We start from the raw sequence: 18812 nt of genomic DNA, 5'->3' as shown, positions 1-18812 counted from the left end.
GTCTGCAACAATAGATAAACTATTGTTCCCGTGATATTGAGGGACATGTGAGTGTTACATGATGTGCATGTTGTGATGTACTCTGCAACGCACCACAGGGCGAGGCACATGCGGAGGAGAACACGGAAAATAAACTAATGCTTGTAAGCACATCTTCGACAAGAATGGAAACATTGCAGAGGGCAGAGCAGGAACAGAATAAGTACAGCCTATGGCAAGGTACCCTTGGATTGGTGAGTTCTTTAGCATCAATATAAAAAAAAAGTGGTGGACGGGGAGCTAAAAAGAGGTCCAAAACTCTTGCTCACAAGAACAACTATGACAGTAATGAGGAGTAACTGCTCCTGTAGTGCTAAGTATCAGTTTGGGTATGTGGTAAGGGGGGGATCTTCCTTATTAGGAAGTAGTGCCCTCACACACCTGAGAAGTTGTCATGCTGCATCATCCGGCTTAGCACCTCGTAGGGTCGGCGCTGCAATACCCCACGGGCCCCGCGAGAGGGCTCTTTAGCGGAGAGCTTTTAAAAAAATAAGCTGTGATAGCGAGTGCGGGTGTGTGGGGGGAAAATAAGTGAAAAGAAGTGAATTAAAAGTACCTGAGGGGTGGTAAACAAAATGCATTGCCTGTAATGTTTTCAAGAAGAACTAGGAGAAATTGACAGTTTGGACTCTTTGTTAATCCATAATATTTTTGGAGTGTGCCTTCCCCAGTTAGATATATGGATGATTTCTCATGTGTTTGCAGTGGTATTCATAGCAACTGAATACTATGAGAAGGAGCATCTGATGAAGAAATCTAAATTAAGGATTAGTTTGGGGAGTGCTGGGCTTTAGCCGCAGTTGTTGAAATTGTGCATCTATAACCTTTGAGTGTAACCTGTACATATCTGAGCCTATCACCCACAAAATGCAAACATGCATGTTTGTTTAGGAAGCCCACTACAGTTTTGACTAATTGTCTCCAGTGTTAAAAGATACATGAGGAGGTTTCCACAGAAACAGTGAACTGACAGTGGTCATAGATCATTGTGGTCACATGTGGATGCAAGGAATTCAGATTAATAAGGATCTTAAAAAAGGGGGTTGATGACAACAAACATCTAGATACACAAATAAATAATGACTTAGATGAACTGCGCTTAATTTATCCGTATCGGGAAGAGTGCAAACTGTCAAAATGACAGTGACACCTGATATAACTACTTCATGGGAACACTACCATTGCTCATTAGCTTGGATTGCCTGAAAGGGACAATGCCAGGCATAGCTTACAACTGCAAACACTGTGAGCAAATACTTCATCACAATATGCTACTATGCCCAAATGTTCTCACGAGTAGCGAGTTTTATTCGACAAGTTGTACAGAAACCCATGTGAGTTAAAATAGAAAATTGCATCATGCAAACCCCACCCTACCCGTGTACCTAGCCAGTAAACCTACATCCACACATGATGTCCCTGTGGTAAGTAAGTGGTTTGCTGATAGTTTGGCAACAAAGCCACAAGTTACTGAAATATGATCCTTATATCTGCTCCCCATAGTTGGCCTGACGGTAGACCATAAACCACTATTGTGACAAGACTGGGTGCTAAAATACCTTAAAAGTTGACCAGGTGTTCTCGGACTGGCAGTTTAAGGACTTTGTTTTATGTAGATCTGGAAACCTGCACAGGAAGTACTGCTGGCACTATAGGCAAATACGTAGCTGCATACAGGGCACCTTCCCTATCTATATACTTGTTTCGCCTATTCCACAATATTTGAACCTATGAGGAAATGGTAAAGGTCTGTTGGGTATATTCAGTGCACCATTCAATACCCTATGCTCCAAACAAGTGGAACGTGTGACCAGACTTTGATGACCGAATCTTGTACAGGACTATACTGAAGAAGCCCAATCTGATCTCTTGTTAACACATGATTAGGTTTTAAAGGAAGCCAGAATTAAATGTTCATATTTTAAAATACTGTATTCATGGTACTGTCTCCTGCGAAACTATATAAAGCTGAATTACTTCCAACTGAAGCATGCTGGATATGTGGACAATGAGATGTGACCTGATTCATACTCTGTGATCCTATGTACATCTCGCCACATATTGGCACACCATATGGGCAGAACTAGCCCAGACAGAAATATCTATATACCACGTTTGAAATCCTAGCCCTCCTCTATGAACTTTCTGATATAACTGGACTGACTACCTGTGCACCTAGATGGTTAACGACTTCCGTTAATAACCTCAGTCAAGTGGTTAAAGTGTGTTTTCTGCGATGAATAGTGTATGGAACTGACAAATATGGTATATTGCGAAAGGGTGTTAACTGAATAATCAATTGAAGAAATTCAGGGCAGTATGGGGTTGCATTATTTGTAGAGCTGAACGGTAATGGAGGTTATGGCGTGTGGCTTAACAGATGCTTTGAAGTGAAATTGTTATCTCACAAATCCACTGCGTTACTGGACATAACCATAGAATTGGCAGTTACTAGTATAGATTGCATATGTAACAGGAATTTCATGGGTGCAGAGACATTTCCTTTTACCTCGCGATGGTTAGAAGAGGTAAGGAGTGCTGTATGAATAATTATTATGGCAAGGCACATTGTGGGAATAACTAGAATTGAGTTCTATTAGAGTCACCCTTGATCCGAATGCATTTTTGTCCGGTACCATGAAATTCTAAAGACCCACCTCTCTTCCCCTACCACAAACATCCCTTTACCGTTGACTGCCAATGTTCTTTGATATTCATCTTTTAATTCAGTTTTATGTATCTATGTATTAACCACATTTTATAAATGCTCCCCACAGTGATGTCACGGACCATGTAATGAGTGATGTATTATGTGAGGGCATAAGCATTGAATTGCGGGGGCGTAAGTTATAGTTAGCATGGGTAACTATGACTGCTGAATTTCACTGGTTTTGTACGAGTGAAAACTGAGCCTTACTATAACGTTCCTGTAACCATTCAGTGAATTTCGAAGGTTTTTTAAATTTTATTCCCCAACTATGACCTGTAACCTTTGAGAGTGAGTGTTTGAAAGTGCATGAGTATCTCAATTGGTGTGTGAGTGTCTGAGTAGACCTGGAAGTGGCCGCATAAGTGTCTCACTGGGTGTCTGAGTGTGTTTGGGAGTGCCTCCATGAGTGTGTGTCAGTCTGTGAGTGACTGCATGAGCCTCGGAGTGGGTGCGTGAGTGTCGGAGTGCGTGTCCGAATGGGTCTGCGAGTAGGTGCGCGAATGTCTGAGTGAGTGTCTGAGTGGACCTGTGAGTAGGTGTGAGTGTCTGAGTGGGTTTGTGAGCCTACATGAGTGTGTTTGTGAGCCTACATGAGTGTGTTTGTGAACCTCCATGAGTTTGTTTGTGAGTCCGTATGTAAGTGCATGAGTGACTGAGTGGGTTTGTAAGTGGGAGCATGAGTCTGTAAGTGAGTCTGAGTAGATGTGTGAGTCTATGAGTGAGTACATGAGTTTCAATGGGACTGTGGGTGAGTGCATGAGTCTGATTGGGTTTGTGAGTGGGCGTATGAGTATCTCATATGGTCTGTGAGTGGGCGTATGATTCTGAGTGGGTCTTTGAGTGGATGTGTATGTGTCCGAGTGGTCAGTTTTACCCTCTTCTGCCCTGTTTTGCCTTTCCTGCTCGTTTTTCTATCCTCTGTTTTGCCTTTTCTGCTCTTTTTCAGCTCCATTTTCCTTTCCTGCTTGTTTTTGTGCCCTCTGTTTTTGTCTTTCCTGCTAGTTTTTCTGCCCTGCGTTTTCCCTTTCTTGAGCCGTGGAGACCACCACCTCCCTGGGGCTTTACTGATATTAAGGAGTGAGACACATGGACCCACCCTTCCATTGAGCTCCAAGATCAGCCTCCCCAGGGCTTTATTTTTTTTTAACCAAAGATTGGGGGCGGTACGGACCTCCCTCCCCCGGGCTTTCTTATGCCCCAGGGACCACTACCTCCCTAAGGCCAAATACATTCGTTAAAGCGGGAGGGGGGTGCCACTCGGCCTGCCTGCCTTCCTGACCACATATGGCCCCAGGGACCCCATCCCCCTAGGTCAGGCCTTAACTCAATGGGGGAAGGGGAGCCCTGCAGCCCCCGTCCACAGTCTGATTTCTGCCCCAGGGACCCCACTTGGCCAGGTCTCCTGGGTGCCCCCCAGGGCACCCAGTGTGCAGCATGGAGAGAGCAGTACAAAAGGGGGTGGTGATGGACGGAGCACCAGAACCAATCAAACACTCACACCCAGTCAACAGATCTGTGTTTGATCCATCACCGTTCTTTAGCCCACTCTGCCACCCCAGTTCAGACATGGCCATATGCAAATCAGTCTGACCCTGTGCCTCATGGGAACAGTCCAGCCCGAACTGCCAAGCTATGCCTTCCCTGGACCGGAAACAAGCTTCCTCGGACCGGTTTCTGGCATTTCAGCCGTCTTCAGCCAGGCTTGCTTGAATCCAGTGGCAAAGTGAGCAAGGTCCTCTTTCAGAGGTCCATTCTGTGGTGCTGTAAACTGGCAGTCAAATGGTTTCTGCTGCACGGGGGCTGGGCTTAATTATCCATTGAACCAAATGAAAGCAAACACTTGTCCTTCACCCTAAACAATATGTCCTGGATGTTGGGTGATAGTAATTCCACACCCCTTCTGTAGTTCCCCCATTTATTTTAGGTTATGTAGAGGGTTTGACAAAAGTGAGTGATCAGACTTCCATTTTCTCAGAATCATGTCTGATCACCAATCCCTACAAGATCTCTCCAAACAAGTTTATGGTCATAGAGAATTTTTGGATGTATATGCTTCCGTCCTTGGATAATACTCTTACAGGGATACGTGTACATTGGCCTTAGTGGAAGTGAATAATATGTTTAACCAGATTTGTATCCCTTAAATCGTGGTCAAGTATCTCTTAACCCTAAAGGTTCCATGATGTGAAAGATGGTGGCACCGACTTCGACCAATCAGATTGCTAAGGGGTAGAGTTGCACACTGGTTGTAGGTCCGTTCCAGTCCTTGCCTGTGTGTCATGGTAAATGCTTTTCAAGGGAGACCCTAACTCATAATTTGTCTTGTGGTCACTTTTGGTGAGTGCAGCCAGTGCTGTTGGGCATTGACGCTGGTGGTGTGATCTAAATGGTTCAGAAGGTCAGAAGAGCCTGTTGGGGTGTACATGACCTGCTGCTGCGTTACTGCCCCTTGGAGCTTCTTGGCACTGTTCCACAGAGTCCTGTCTTTGGAAACCGATCACCAGCTTCCCCCACAGGGCAGGAGCTTGTACATACATTGCCAAGGGGTGGACTCACACAGGTCACGGGTCTTTCCTAGTCCTGCTCAGTGCATCATGGTAAATGCAGTAGTTTTACATGGGGTTTCTTGAGTGTTTTGGGCTCATCCACAGACACTAAGGCGAAGGTCATGTTACTCTTTGCCCTTCTGAGAATTTCAAAAGACCAAACAGTGGTGTGAAGAGCCAACGTTTTTTCCCTTTATGTCTAACCTACCAAACAGTGCAAGCTGTTCGGTTGCTAAAAACCTATTGTTATTTAATGTTCTGTTATGTTAACTGAGATTTGTAGAGCTATAATCGCCGGCAGGTCTCTTAGCGCTTTGAGAGAGTGGCCAAAGCCCACCAGCAGTCACAGATACAACACTTGGAGGGGATTTAGGCTGTGTCCAGGGCCTCCCTAAACAGGAGAGTCTTGAGTCATTTCCTGAAAGGGAGGAGTGCGGGTTCCTTGCCGAGATTCTCGGGCAGTCGATTCCAAAGTTGAGGAATTAGACCAGAGAATGCTCTGCTGCCTTTAGATGCAGTTTTGAACCGTGAATAGGCCAAAAGGCCTGCCTCGGACGACTGAAGTGTACGTCCCGGCACATAGTTCCCTTGGCGCTCCTTAATGTAAGCTGGGGCCTGGCCATAAACGGCTTTATGGGTGATGCAGAGACCTTTGAACTTTGCTCTCTGTTTAAGGGGGAGCCAGTGCAGCTGCTGCAACAGGGGGGTAGCGTGAGCCCATCTGGGAAACCTGAAGATCAGCCTAGCTGCATCATTTATGGTCACCTGTAGCTTACTGATGAGTTTCTCGGGGAGACCAATATATGAGGCATTATCATAATTTAGTCTAGACACGATCATAGCCGACACGACCATCTGTTGTGTGGCAGATGAGAGGAGCTTACCCACATTTTACAGTGGGTTTAAAACCCACTCACTGTTTACCGTTAGTTGTGTTTGTCACTTTAATTTGTGTGCTTCTTACTCAAATGACTGCCTTGTCCATATTGCGCTTGTCCCTCCCCTATAACATTCAGGAAGTCCCCTTCACAAGTTAGACCAGGCCCCTATACCATCCCTGGCTTAAATCCATGTGATTTTCTCAGTTGTATTTTTGTATTGCACCAAAGTTCTCCAGTGAAATAACACAGTGTAGTCTCAAACTACACCATGATGCACATAGTTAAATGGTAGTCATCATTCTGCACCTTTCTCATGCTCCTATATTTACATCCTTATGCATGTGAACATATTGTCTACTACTCACACCTCGTATTGGATATCACATTTAAAAACAAGAGTCTAAAAATATATAATCACCTGTTTATTATTCACCACATCTACATGTATTCTGCTCATCTAACAGATAATTAAATTTTAATAATAATACAAATATGGCGAACTAAAAGTCACTTGTAAAGGGTCTTTCCTTTTGTATCAGCTGCCGAGGCAGGGCCTATCTCAAGCCCCTGTAGCAGTGTGCAGCACACTGCTCAATTGAATAAAGAGTGACCTGGCCACCGTCTCATAGAGCGGCACACCAGTGAACATTCCTATGCAAAAACACACTCTTTAAAAACACTGCCACAAATATATTGTAACCTCTTATCGAACTATGTTTAGCTCATCCATACCTCTCTATGTGAGCTGCTGTTTCTTAGTCTTCACTCTTAAGAAGACCCATGCATTGCTGTGGCTGTGCACGGTTCAAGACATTTGTTTACAGAATAAGGTCTGTCAGTGTATTACAGAACTTCTCCTTCAAAGTTAAAAAGCCAGCTGCTTGAGAACATGATTAAGCGTGCAGTGATAACACACTTGTCAGTAATACATACTGGACGAATACAAATAGGCATTACATACATATGACATGTCACTTACTCTTTTCAAATTTCGTGATTTGTTGAATCTTCCTGACGCCTAGGTATCAAGCCCCTGCTTTTTAATCAGTCGGCAAAGTTTGCGTATACAAGTAAATATTCCTGTATGCACTTGTTGGATATTGGAATTAATGTTAAGTGTAGTTCTTAGGTTGAGCCTACCATACAATGCAAATTGTTTAATTGCAAAATACCTATTGTCATTTTACCACAATCTTCCAGTGGGATTAAAGCCCAGCCATTTCTTACATTTAGTTGGCTTTAGTGGCAATCATTTTCTAGCTTCTTATTCAGTAGCTTGCCTTGTCCATCTTTTATTTGTCTCTCCCCTAGAGTATAGCCTATTTACTTATGTGTTTCCACTGCTCATTCACTTTCAGGGAACTAGACTATTTTTTCTTGAGCACTCCACGAGAGTGCATGTGTATTCGGTTAGCCGTGTGCCTCTCCCCCCACCCGCCCTATTTTGATCTTTCTTGCCCATCGGCTTTTCTCACCCTATGCTGCTGTCTCATTTTAGTTTGCTTAAGTAGTCAATGAGTGCACGTGTTTTTCAGCTTCCTCCCTTGTGTGCTTCTCTCCCTCTTCTGCTGCGTTTTACTAACTATCATCTATGTGATTCTCTTCCCCTGCTGTGCTTTCTTGTCCGCATGCTTCTCTTTCCACAACCATGCTCCATGTTGACCTCTATTGCCCGTGTTCTTCTGTGCTACTGTCTTTTGTTTCTACCACATCCTCTGTGTGCTGCTATTCTCATTTCTCCCCCACCCGTTCCCTTGTTGCCCCCCAACGCCACACACCACACATATTTCTTTTTAATTTGTGATTTCACATTACAAAAAATATTTTTCTTCTTTCACTGATTCAAATTGCATCCTCCATTTTGGATCAGTAAATACGCAACTGAAACAATTGGCGCTCACATCATTCCACTGGTTTTTTTTGTGTGACTGCACCGATTATCAAAGCAGTACAAGACCTCCAGAAGCAATTGACAAACTCAAAAGGCCGCCCCCCCCCTACCCCCTCCCCCACCCCCCAAAGAGGGTATTGCCAGGTAAAGATAAGATAAAGCCCTTGGGAGAACCCAGGCTCTCCAAAGGGCATTATCTGCTGAACAGAGCCTCAGTACCTTCTTACTGGTTTCCTGATATCAAGTGGCTTTCTCTTCCAAAAATAGGACAATATGGTGAATCTAGGGCACATGAGTCTTTGAGTTCACTGACATAGAAACCAGCTCTTTACATTGGTCTTTTAAGTCATCAAAAGTTCTAGATGACGTGTGTTAAGAGACAGGAAAGTGCTTATCCAAAGTTAAAGCAACAAGTGAATTGGGACGAGCCATGTCTGTTAGGTAGTGGGTTGAAAAATATTTTAAACTGCTGGGCGCAAGTCATGACACTATGCCAGAATAAGATTTTTGCAGGGGTCCTGGCGGCAAGACTGGCTAAAGTCATAAAATCCATAGTACATGGAGACCAGAGAGGCTTTATCCCAGGCAGGCAGCTAAACGAATTAACCTTTCAGGCTATCGCTGCCATAGACGTCGCTACAGATAAAAAACTTCCCTTGACTATTGTAGCTATCGATGCAGCTAAGGCCTTCGACCAAGTGAATTGGTCATACTTATGGTTGGCTCTGTCCAGGTTTGGAATTCCAGAAAATTATGTAACAGCATTCAGATCACTTTATCTTTCTCCCAGGGCAAAAATCTTGATAAATGGGTCACTTAATGACTGGGTTCATATCTCGCGTGGAACAAGACAGGGGTGCCCTCTCTCCCCCCTATTGTTCAATCTTTATATTGAGCTCTTTGTCTGTCAGCTGAGAGTTGACCCGGTAATTAAACCTTTCAACATAGCAGATCTCACCTTAAAACTAGCCTTATATGCTGATGATCTTCTATTGTTTACATCTAACCCGGCAGAAGCCATCCCCAGGCTATTTAATCAGGCAGAGTCCTTTGGGAAGATCTCGGGTTATAAGATCAATAGGGAAAAGACTGAGATCATGCAGTGGAATCAGGGGGTGGCAGCCCCAGACGTAAAACTACTATGAGATATCTCGGAATCCATCTAGCTCAGGATATCTCAGAGATACCGAAAGTAAATCTAAGTAGAGTCCATAAGGAGGTGTGTAACCTTTTGCTACGGTGGTCAGGCCTCCCGTTGAACATCTTTGGGAGAGTGAACCTAATCAAAATGATTATATTACCTAAAATCACTTTCCTGTTTAATTCTATCCCACTAATGTTCGGCCCATTAGATATAGCCAAACTCCAGGGGAAAATAGGTTCCTTTATTTGGAACACAAAGACTTCGAGAATCTCCTGGAAGAAAATGAGGAGAACCCTGAAAATGGGAGGGTTAGCCTTACCTGACTTACTTGTATACTGCCACTCCTTTCATTTTAAAAACTTTAGACTCCTGGCGGATAAGACAGATTCCTCCTCTTTGGGTCTTTTGTTTCAGGCACTTCTTCATGGTATCCCACAAGGACAGGAATACTTTCTGTTCAAATTTGGAGATCCCAAATACTACAAAAGGGTGAGACTAAAAATTCTAAGTACGGCATTAAAAAATTGGATGTATATTAGGAAAAGATTGGGCATCCCTTATTACGCTCTTAATGCCCCGATATGGGATTCACCTGGGACACCGGACTGCCTTAAGGATAAGCTCTCATCCCCCCTCAAAACAGCAGGATTAGTATACTGGAGTGATATACAGAGAGACTCGGAGCTCCTTGATTGGGAATCCCTCTCGAGTTTGACCGGGGGAACACTTACTAGATTCAAATACTATCAGCTTTCGGGTTGGTGGGTCACCATTCCATGGAATATTAACATCCCAAACCCGAAGTTTGATCTAGTAAATAAAAAGGGCAGATGGCTAAAAGAACTCTCTTACTGGTATTGGGCTTTGATCGAGGTGGAGGGGGTAACGGAGTCCGAACTCCAAAAGTTGTGGGGCAATGTCATAGGTACGGACGTTAACACTTTGCGAGATCTTTGGGTGGATTCCTTCACGATGCTCCACATGGTGGTTAAGTCTGCCCCCCTAAAAAGAAATCCCCTTTTTACATTGTATAGAGTATACGTATCACCTAAAAAATTAGTTAAAATTACAAGCTTAGAATACTATTGCCCGAGATGCAAACTGTTAGCTGCAGACGATCTGCATATGTCTGTAGAATGCCCAATGTTAAAGAACTATTGGCTTAAAATACAAGGGTTCCTGGCTGAGGTACTAGGCAGACAATTAGCAGTGACTACTGGGATGATTATGTTCGGATTAACACCGCATTTTGAACAGAATGATCTGGCTTCTAAATTTATTTTTTATGTTATCATCCTGGCATGACGGGAAATATGTAAGGCCTGGAAGAGTGAAAATGCCCCCAATTTTGCAGATTGTCTGAAGTACCTCATTTACATAAGTGAACTTGATATGGCCTGTGACAGCACAAGCCACGATAAGATCTGGGCGGCCCTTGTGGCACGGTGGAACAGATGAGTATATTCCAATGATTTTCACCTGGGCACTGTTGGTTCTTCATCTCCAAAACATCTAAGGGTCAAATGGATTGAACGGAATGGAGTGGAATAAGAAAACAGTTGCTACTAGAGGGGTATTTCCTTCCCATCTCTCCTCAGACCCTAAAATATCGGGATTGGAACAACTCGGGAAGAGGAGAGGGGGCGGGTTTCCCCATCTAGAATGCCCGCTTTGGTATATGAGGAATAAAAAAAAAAAAGAAATGACACTATGCCAGCTCCTGGACATGAGGTCGTCCTAAATCCGGCTGCTTGAGTTTGCAACAATATGATCAGCTGCATCACCTGATGCCCAGGGGATGAGCCATCACTTTCCTACTATTGTTAAGATGGAACCTTCTACATCCCTGATAACACCCATGCTTGGTGAAAGTTTATTTGCACCTTCCAGTTGTTTCCAGAAGTCTTGAGCATTGCCTCAATCTCACACCCACCCCCGAGTCCAAACCTGTGACCACCTTTTTATGGCTCATTGGTTACGGGGTTATATGAATTTGAACGCAGAGTTAAGACGCCAGGACATTTTCAAGCTTTCTTTGAAATTGCTTTGGCTGGAACGAACCTCATTACCACTGGAATTTCTTAACCACAATTTGAGCTGTAGAACACCCATCATTTGTACCAACCCTGTTTGTATCTAGGTATACTGGCACCTGGACCAGCTATTGCCCAAATGATTAGCTAGTGGGTACCAAACTAGTAGGATTCCAGGAAGGTTGTGCCCCACAGCATAGATCACAAGAGCAGTGCAACAGGTGTGAGAAGTGCCATCTTTCTTGCATGGTATGCCCCCACTTTTTCCTGAATTGCTGATGTACCTTGACTGAGTGTGCCCTGGGCTCCTGCCAATCAGATGCCCTGGGCATGTGTTCCTTCCCTAAAACTGTATTGAAGCCTAAACCGAATTGGCATCTCTGGCCACATGTCAGCTCCTGGTAAATGGTACCCTAGGTACCCATGGCCCTGTGACCAGAGAAGGCCCCTAAGGGCTGCAGCACTTATTGTGCCACCCTTAGAGGCCCTGTGTGTGTTTTTTCTCTCTCTCTCCCTCTCCCTCTCCCTCTCCCTCTCCCTCTCCCTCTCCCTCTCCCCCCCTCTCCCCCTCTCCCCCTCTCCCTCTCTCCCCCCTCTCCCTCTCCCCCTCTCCCCCTCTCCCCCTCTCCCCCTCTCCCCCTCTCCCCCTCTCCCCCTCTCCCCCCTCCCCCCCTCCCCCCCTCCCCCCCTCCCCCCCTCTCTCCCTCTCTCCCTCTCTCCCTCTCTCCCTCTCTCCCTCTCTCCCTCTCTCCCTCTCTCCCTCTCCCTCTCTTTCTTTTCTCCCCCCTCCCTCTCCCTCTCCCCCCTCCCCCCCTCCCCCCCTCCCCCCCTCTCCCCCTCTCCCCCTCTCCCCCTCTCCCCCTCTCCCCCTCTCCCCCTCTCCTCCTCTCCCCCTCTCCCCCTCCCCCTCTCCCTCTCTTTCTTTTCTCCCCCCTCCCTCTCCCTCTCCCTCTCTCTCTTTCTTTTCTCCCCCCTCCCTCCCTTCGCAGGCTGAGTGTCTTGGTGCAGAACAAAACAGAGTGTGCCATGCCCACAAACACACAGCCCTGGCATACTTTAGTCACCCCTCTAGCTGGGTGCACTATACCAGTGGCGTGGGTGCATGAGCCCTGTACCGCTACAGTACCCAGGTCCATTCCTGGGCACTGTAAGTGCAGTGTTGCCATTAAGATTATATGGTGCTGGGAGGTCGTCATTATGAACTGCACAGCACCCTAATGGCTACACTGAAGACTGAGAAGTTTGGTATCAAACTTCTCAGCACATTAAACCCACACTGATGCCAGTGTGGGATTTAATGTAAAATGCACGACAGAGGGCATCTTAGAGATGCCCCCTGAAACTAACCCACAACCCGTGTCCTGACTGACAGGCTGCCTAGGCTGCCACCCAGCAGACAGGTTGCTGGCCCCCTGGGTAGAGAGCCATCCGCTCTCGTGGGCCTGCAACAATGCACATCCTGGGGTGAGGTGCCAAGCCTCCTCCCCCAGGATGGGCAGGGGAAGCTTCAAAGGCATGCCGCCTTTGTGAGCCTCCCCAGACCACTTGCTGTACTCAGTAACTGGTCCCCACTGGTTCTGAGCCCCATTCTAGCGGGAAGACTGGCGGAAAAACCCAAGAGAGGAAAGGGGGTGTGCCAGCCTCTGCCAACCCCACCTCTCAGGTGGGGGAGGCGAGGTGAAGCACAACTCCGGGATCTCGCCATCTTGAGGATGGGGAGCCCTTTCCAATCAGGACTAGGCTCCTGCTCCCCACCCACTGGTGAGTGGCAGGATAGGGGGTGTACCCACCCCAGGGAAGGGACCCATTGGTCCCTGACCTTTCCCTACCTGTAACGCCCCTAAATTTAGTATTTAGGGGCATCCTGAACCTTCCTTCCTCAGATCCTGATTCCGAAACAAGAGGAATAAGAAGAAAGAAGATCTGCCGTACAGCTGCTAACAAGAGGACGACACCAACTGACTTGGCCCCAGCCCTGCAGGCCTGCCGACCCTCGAACCTGCTTCTGCTAAATCCCGGCATCTCCTGTGGTCAGCAACCTCAAAAACCCCAGAGGACCTGACTGCCTTGCTCATCTAAAGACTGGGAGTCCCACGAGCAGTGGTTCTGCTCAAACAGCAACAACCCCTGGTGCCAGCCAGGAACCGCGAATCCAGCACACTCTGCACCCGCCGAGCCTGGCCTGTGCCTGAGTGAACAAAGACCATGAGGACATCCCCCCCGGCGACTGTGACCAAGAATCCTGCACCCAAGGACCCTCCTCGACGCTCCTGATGACACCTGCAGCCTTAACTCCATGGACCCCCCCAACCGCGACCAGCAGAGGTAAGATTTCCCGACGCCAAAAGACACCCCTGCACCCGGTGGCCCCCTGTGCCCAACTCCTGGGTGCCTACCTAACCTACAGCTCCCCAGCTTACCTCTCGAAGTGGTGGTCGCACCTGAAGAATGTCCGTCCCCGAGCTTGCAGCCTTTGTTCGTCACACAGCTTTCCCATTGAAATACATATAGCGCCCGACGGCTCAAAAGCACCCTGCACCCAGCCGCCCGAGTGCCCCTGGAAGTGCAGCATCTGTTCTATTCTACTTCACCACTTGCCCTGTGTAAGTAACCTCTCCCACAGCCGCGTGGTCTGCCTGCTAGCAGCCACCAACCAAAGGCCCCCTGCCCGCCATAGGCTAACATTGGGCCTACTCTCTCTCTGCACCCGGCTGCCCCTGTGCCGCTGAGGGTGTAACAACTATACCTACCTGACGCTGGGAGACCCCTGAGTCTATCCCCAGAACCTTAACTCTGCCAGTCGAGTACTTACCTGAAAGCTGATAACCTACATTTTCTCCATAGGGTAACATTGACTTGTTTTCACTTGGAAATTCTTCTAAGTGTCGAGTTTTGAAACTTTAAAATATTCACTAAAAATCACCGATCAACGGAAACGAAATTACTCACCTGTTACCAGGAGAGATCCCAGTGCTGGATCTTGGTGCCCAGCACTGACCCTAAAAAGTCATTACAACTACGATTTTCCGATAACCAAACTTTCCTCCATAGGATAACATTGCCTGGCTTTTGCCAGAAATTCTTCTAAGTGTTTGAAACATACACATATTCCTTAAAAATCGCCTGTGTAACAAAAACGATTTCTTTCAACTGTTTACAGGGGATGCACCAGGGCTGAATCCAGGATCCAGCCCTGAGTAAGAAAAACCTATGTAAAGTAATTGATATTGCATTTACTTAAAGATTCCCATTGAGCTCAATGTTATAATTGTGTTTAGCTTGTGTTGCCTATTGCAACAACTGTATGTATTGCATTTAAAAGTCTATTGCTATTTGAAAGTATTCACCTAGAGCATCTCATTCTGAGAAAGTATTTTTATACCTACTTGTGGTTCTAAAATAAAACAAAAATATATTTTTATATACAAAATGATTGGCCTAGCGTTCAGTTCTTGAGTGTGTGAGACCATTTGCTGACTGAGTGTGTACAACAAATGCTTTACACTGTCCTCTGATACTGCCTTACTGCTCGACCAAGCTACCACTTTAGAGAGTAAGGTTATATCTAACTTTAACCTCTGCCAAACCTCTGGGGACTGTTGGACTCTGTACACACTGTACCTTACCTTGGTGCAGTATATACAGAGCCACTTTCTTACAAAAGGTACATAGAAATTCCATGTAATATTTCTTAACTACCACCAAATCTATCATTAAAATCTCCAAAGCAGGTATCCTCCTTAGGAGTGTTTCCTTGCAGGTCCTTTTCAAGTTGTTTGTATTGCGGAGAGTTGTGATACCATTCGTGGCTCATGTGCTTCCAGTCCGTGCTCACAAAGTCAGACCACAGTTGCTGTGGAGTGGGTCTGTGAAGCACCATAAACATTGGCAAGCACCGGCATATACTATAATAGTCAATATGCTCCACTTTCAACTGTTTCCATCTGGAATGCAACATCGTGATCTGGACAGCATAATCAAAATGCTCCTTGTGCTGGCTGTATTTAACATTTCAAGTCTGCTAAAGGAGCATTCTGTGGCTTCAAAATAGGGAGTGCTGCTATAACAGGATATGCTGCTTATCTGACAGAGTGCCAGTCTTCTGTGCTCCCCTCCCCCAACTTCTGGAGCAGCTGGTTCACACTTGGGTGTCTGGGCTCCTCTCCTTGCCAAAGCTTTTCTACTTTTCTTTGGCTGATTGTTATGAAAAATGTGGCAACATGTGTTCGCATGCAGTGGAAGACCCTTCACAAAGGTTATCTGGTTATCTTTCAGTTGCTTATTTTTGTATTTGCTTGTTAAACTGGTACTTATCAGGGGAAATATTTGCCCAGACAATATTACCATGTCTTAAAAATGACAAAATAATGAAGCAATACTATGAAAAATATGCTGCATATTGCCACATAATTTGCCTTTTCTTCATGCATAATCTTATCAAACCTGTTGCATAATCCGGTTCTCCACTGTCGCATAATCCGGTTTTCCCATGCCACATAATTCCAGTCGCCCTGATCATATGGAAGGACTTGTATATAAACATTAAATGAAAAAAACCTGATGTGCAAGTCAATTATGCATGTCTGAATCTTCATCCATCGCTCACAGTCGCTATATAGAATGTTACATCATGGGCTTCCCTTTTTTTCCCTATATTCATCCCAGCTTCCCATATCCTCTTAAGTATTCTGCATCTGTCCATGCCCATTTTTCACCGCGAGATACGTATTACACTCAAATACTTTTTTGAGGTCTGCTCAGTGCTGTTCATTTGTTAGTAACTGTGCTTCTCTAGGAATGTCACTGTATGCGTGTCACTTGTTCTGGACAGCATTCGTATTTGGTCTACAATAAACTCAGCAATCTTCCAGATTTACATGGGTCTCAGGATTACATTGCACTGTTTTTAAAAAAATAAAATTGTATTCATTTGTCATGTTTTTCCTGGGATGAACCCTCCCCCCTCCCAATGTAGGCAAAAAAGTCTGTGTAGAGCATGTGACCTAGACTTGGTATGTATGTATGTATGTATGTATATATATATATATATATATATATATATATATATATATATATATATATATATATATATATATATATATATATATATATATATATATATATATATATATATATACAGGTGTTCTAATGTAGGGTGGGATATTGTAGCAGTCTGTGTCTCGGAATGCTTATGTCATGAAAAGATCCAGTGATCATACTTAAAATAGGTGTTGGAAGAAGCCATGGCTATTGTAAAATATGGAGAAGACGCAAGCCTATATATATGTATATTAACATATAGCTGATTCGAACTTTTCTGATATTTAGGGTTACCCTCTGGAGGACTTGTACATGAAATGTAACGGACGATTGGTTGGAGGTGATGAAGCCTTGCAGAATGGACTGGTGTACAGTCTGGAGCTTAGACTTTGTGGTGGAAAAGGAGGTATGTATCCATGTCTCTCAGTTCTTTTTTTGCCTCTTGTATAGATGCAACCTATAAAATATACTTGCGTTGTAGGTTTTAATATATTGAATATTTCAGTTATGTGTGCCTCTTTAGATACCCAAAACATGTTCTTGGACAAAAGGTGAGGCATCTGAAGTAAAGTAGAAAAGGAAAGTATTCAGGTTTTTTGAAAAGTTTATCTTAATCCAGAAACACCTGATGATTCTTGCAAGATTATTTTCAGCGTATTCATTCCACATGAGTTTTATCATGAATGTAGCCTGCAGCTGTGGTATTGGTTTACAAATCGCTCAATTCCAGAGGCACTTCGATATTGGAAGTTATCGCAAAGGAAGATGACCAAAAAAAAGCCTAATGTGACAAAGGGCTATTGTAGCTGTTAGGCACGCTCTGTATTGTTGAGCTGTGAGAGAAATCTTTGGATGGCAGTTAAAGGAGAAAGATTGCAGTTAGAGTCTGGATTGGGAGAGGATGCTGAATGTCTTTCACTTGTGCGTTGGGTGAATAGTAATAAATAAATTACCTAATGACAGTGTACTGTTCTGGTAAAAAGAATGGCCAGGAAAGGTTAGCTGTGCAGAGGAGAGCATTAGCGACTCAATCAAAAGAAGAAACATTTTGCCTAAGAATATCCTATGAGGCAATTACTAGTCTTGATAAATAGAAATATTACTCCACAGCTTCTCCTGCATGAATTTCTTTTTGCTGTTATCTCTGCACCATGCCACTGGATGCTGGTGGAGTCTCACTGGCCCAACAAACTTGTAAACTGATTTTCTGTTTTCAGACTGACCCAATACTGTTCCTCATTCACTCTAAAGGCTCAGTTTTTAATGTTTTCACTGCAGAAGGTCTGCTGTTGATTGAGATGCCAATCACTGTTTATTGATTGGAACACCTTTTTATCCCATCACTTCTATTTCTTCCAAAGTTATAATAGTTGGTCAAACTAAATAAACGGTAGGTCGGATATATCAAAATATTGCCAGGACTATGCTAGCAGCAAACATATCCTCTACTCTTCAATTGATCCCTCCAGGTCTGTACACCAGTTTTGCAAAACACCGACTGTGCCAGAAACTGTGGGTGTGCTAGCCCCATAAAAACTGAAAAGACGCAAAACTAAGAATTTGGCACAGTAACTGACGAGGGGTTGGTATGATGGGGGGGTATAGCGCTACCAGATCTGCAGTCATACTATAGGGCGGCAGAACTGACTACCATCAATCAATGGGTCCACCAGCCTGAGAGGGAACCGGCCTACCATATGGACCGTCTGGTCCTTCAGCCGGTAAGGTACAGTTGTGCACTTTACACCGATCCTGACGCCTCCGTGTGGGAGGACCGACAGCACTGATGATCAATCTCTGACATGCAACCCTACGAAAGTTGTAATGGGAGAGGAGGCTTACCTGCGCCACCCCCCTGCAAACTCCTGGGCACTATGGCGAAAAAGCAGGGGTTTGATAAATGGGACCTGATAGGAATGTTTACTGTGGGTGACATATGCGCTACTCAGGGGATAATTCCATTTGCAGACCTACAAAACACCTATGAACTATCCCCACAGAGACCTTCCGATACTTACAAATCTGACCCGCTCTCCGAGCGGCACTTCCCCCGGGAGAAAATCTACCCGAGTTGTCCCCTCTCGAAAATAGATTACTAGAGTAACACCTCACTAACAAAGCAATCTCTGTAATGTACCGAAAACTCATAAATAATTTCCCCGATACTCTCACCCACCTACGAGAATGTTGGGAGACAGACCTGGGTGACCTGCAAGAGGAAGACTGGCCTGAGCAGGCCTTGGCATCGCCACGAGAGGTTGCTATCCGGCTACGCTTCTGCTTAGTGCAATTAAAGATACTGCACAGGGTCTTGATCTCCCGCACCACACTGGTAAAAATGGGCAAGCAACCAGATGCAGAGTGTCTCAGGAAGTGTGGGCAAGTAGGGACATTTTTTCATATCCTCTGGGATTGCCCAGCTGTCCAAACTTTTTAGGAAGCGGTGATATTGTGCATGATCGAGGTCTTGGGAGTGACCATGTCCCTTTCAGCTAAATGGTGCCTTCTTAATGTTTGGGAGGCCACAG

At 45.1% G+C, this 18812-nt stretch overlaps 1 protein-coding gene across 1 annotated transcript in view; it reads left to right on the top strand.

Moving 5' to 3' along the window:
- The window catches only part of SDE2 (spliceosome associated SDE2), a 330538-nt gene that overhangs the window by 50585 nt on the left and 261141 nt on the right, over nt 1-18812 (top strand). Inside the window, exon 2 of the mRNA XM_085610407.1 lies at nt 16573-16690. Within this exon, the coding sequence (XP_085466533.1) occupies nt 16573-16690 (118 nt within the window). The remainder of the gene's footprint in view (nt 1-16572; nt 16691-18812) is intronic.

This window comes from Triturus cristatus, chromosome 6 (genome assembly GCF_964204655.1).
Source record: "Triturus cristatus chromosome 6, aTriCri1.1, whole genome shotgun sequence".
Classification (NCBI taxonomy): Eukaryota; Metazoa; Chordata; class Amphibia; order Caudata; family Salamandridae; genus Triturus; species Triturus cristatus.
The sequence above is the reverse complement of the archived record's forward strand: the minus strand, read 5'-3'. Positions and strand labels throughout refer to the sequence as shown.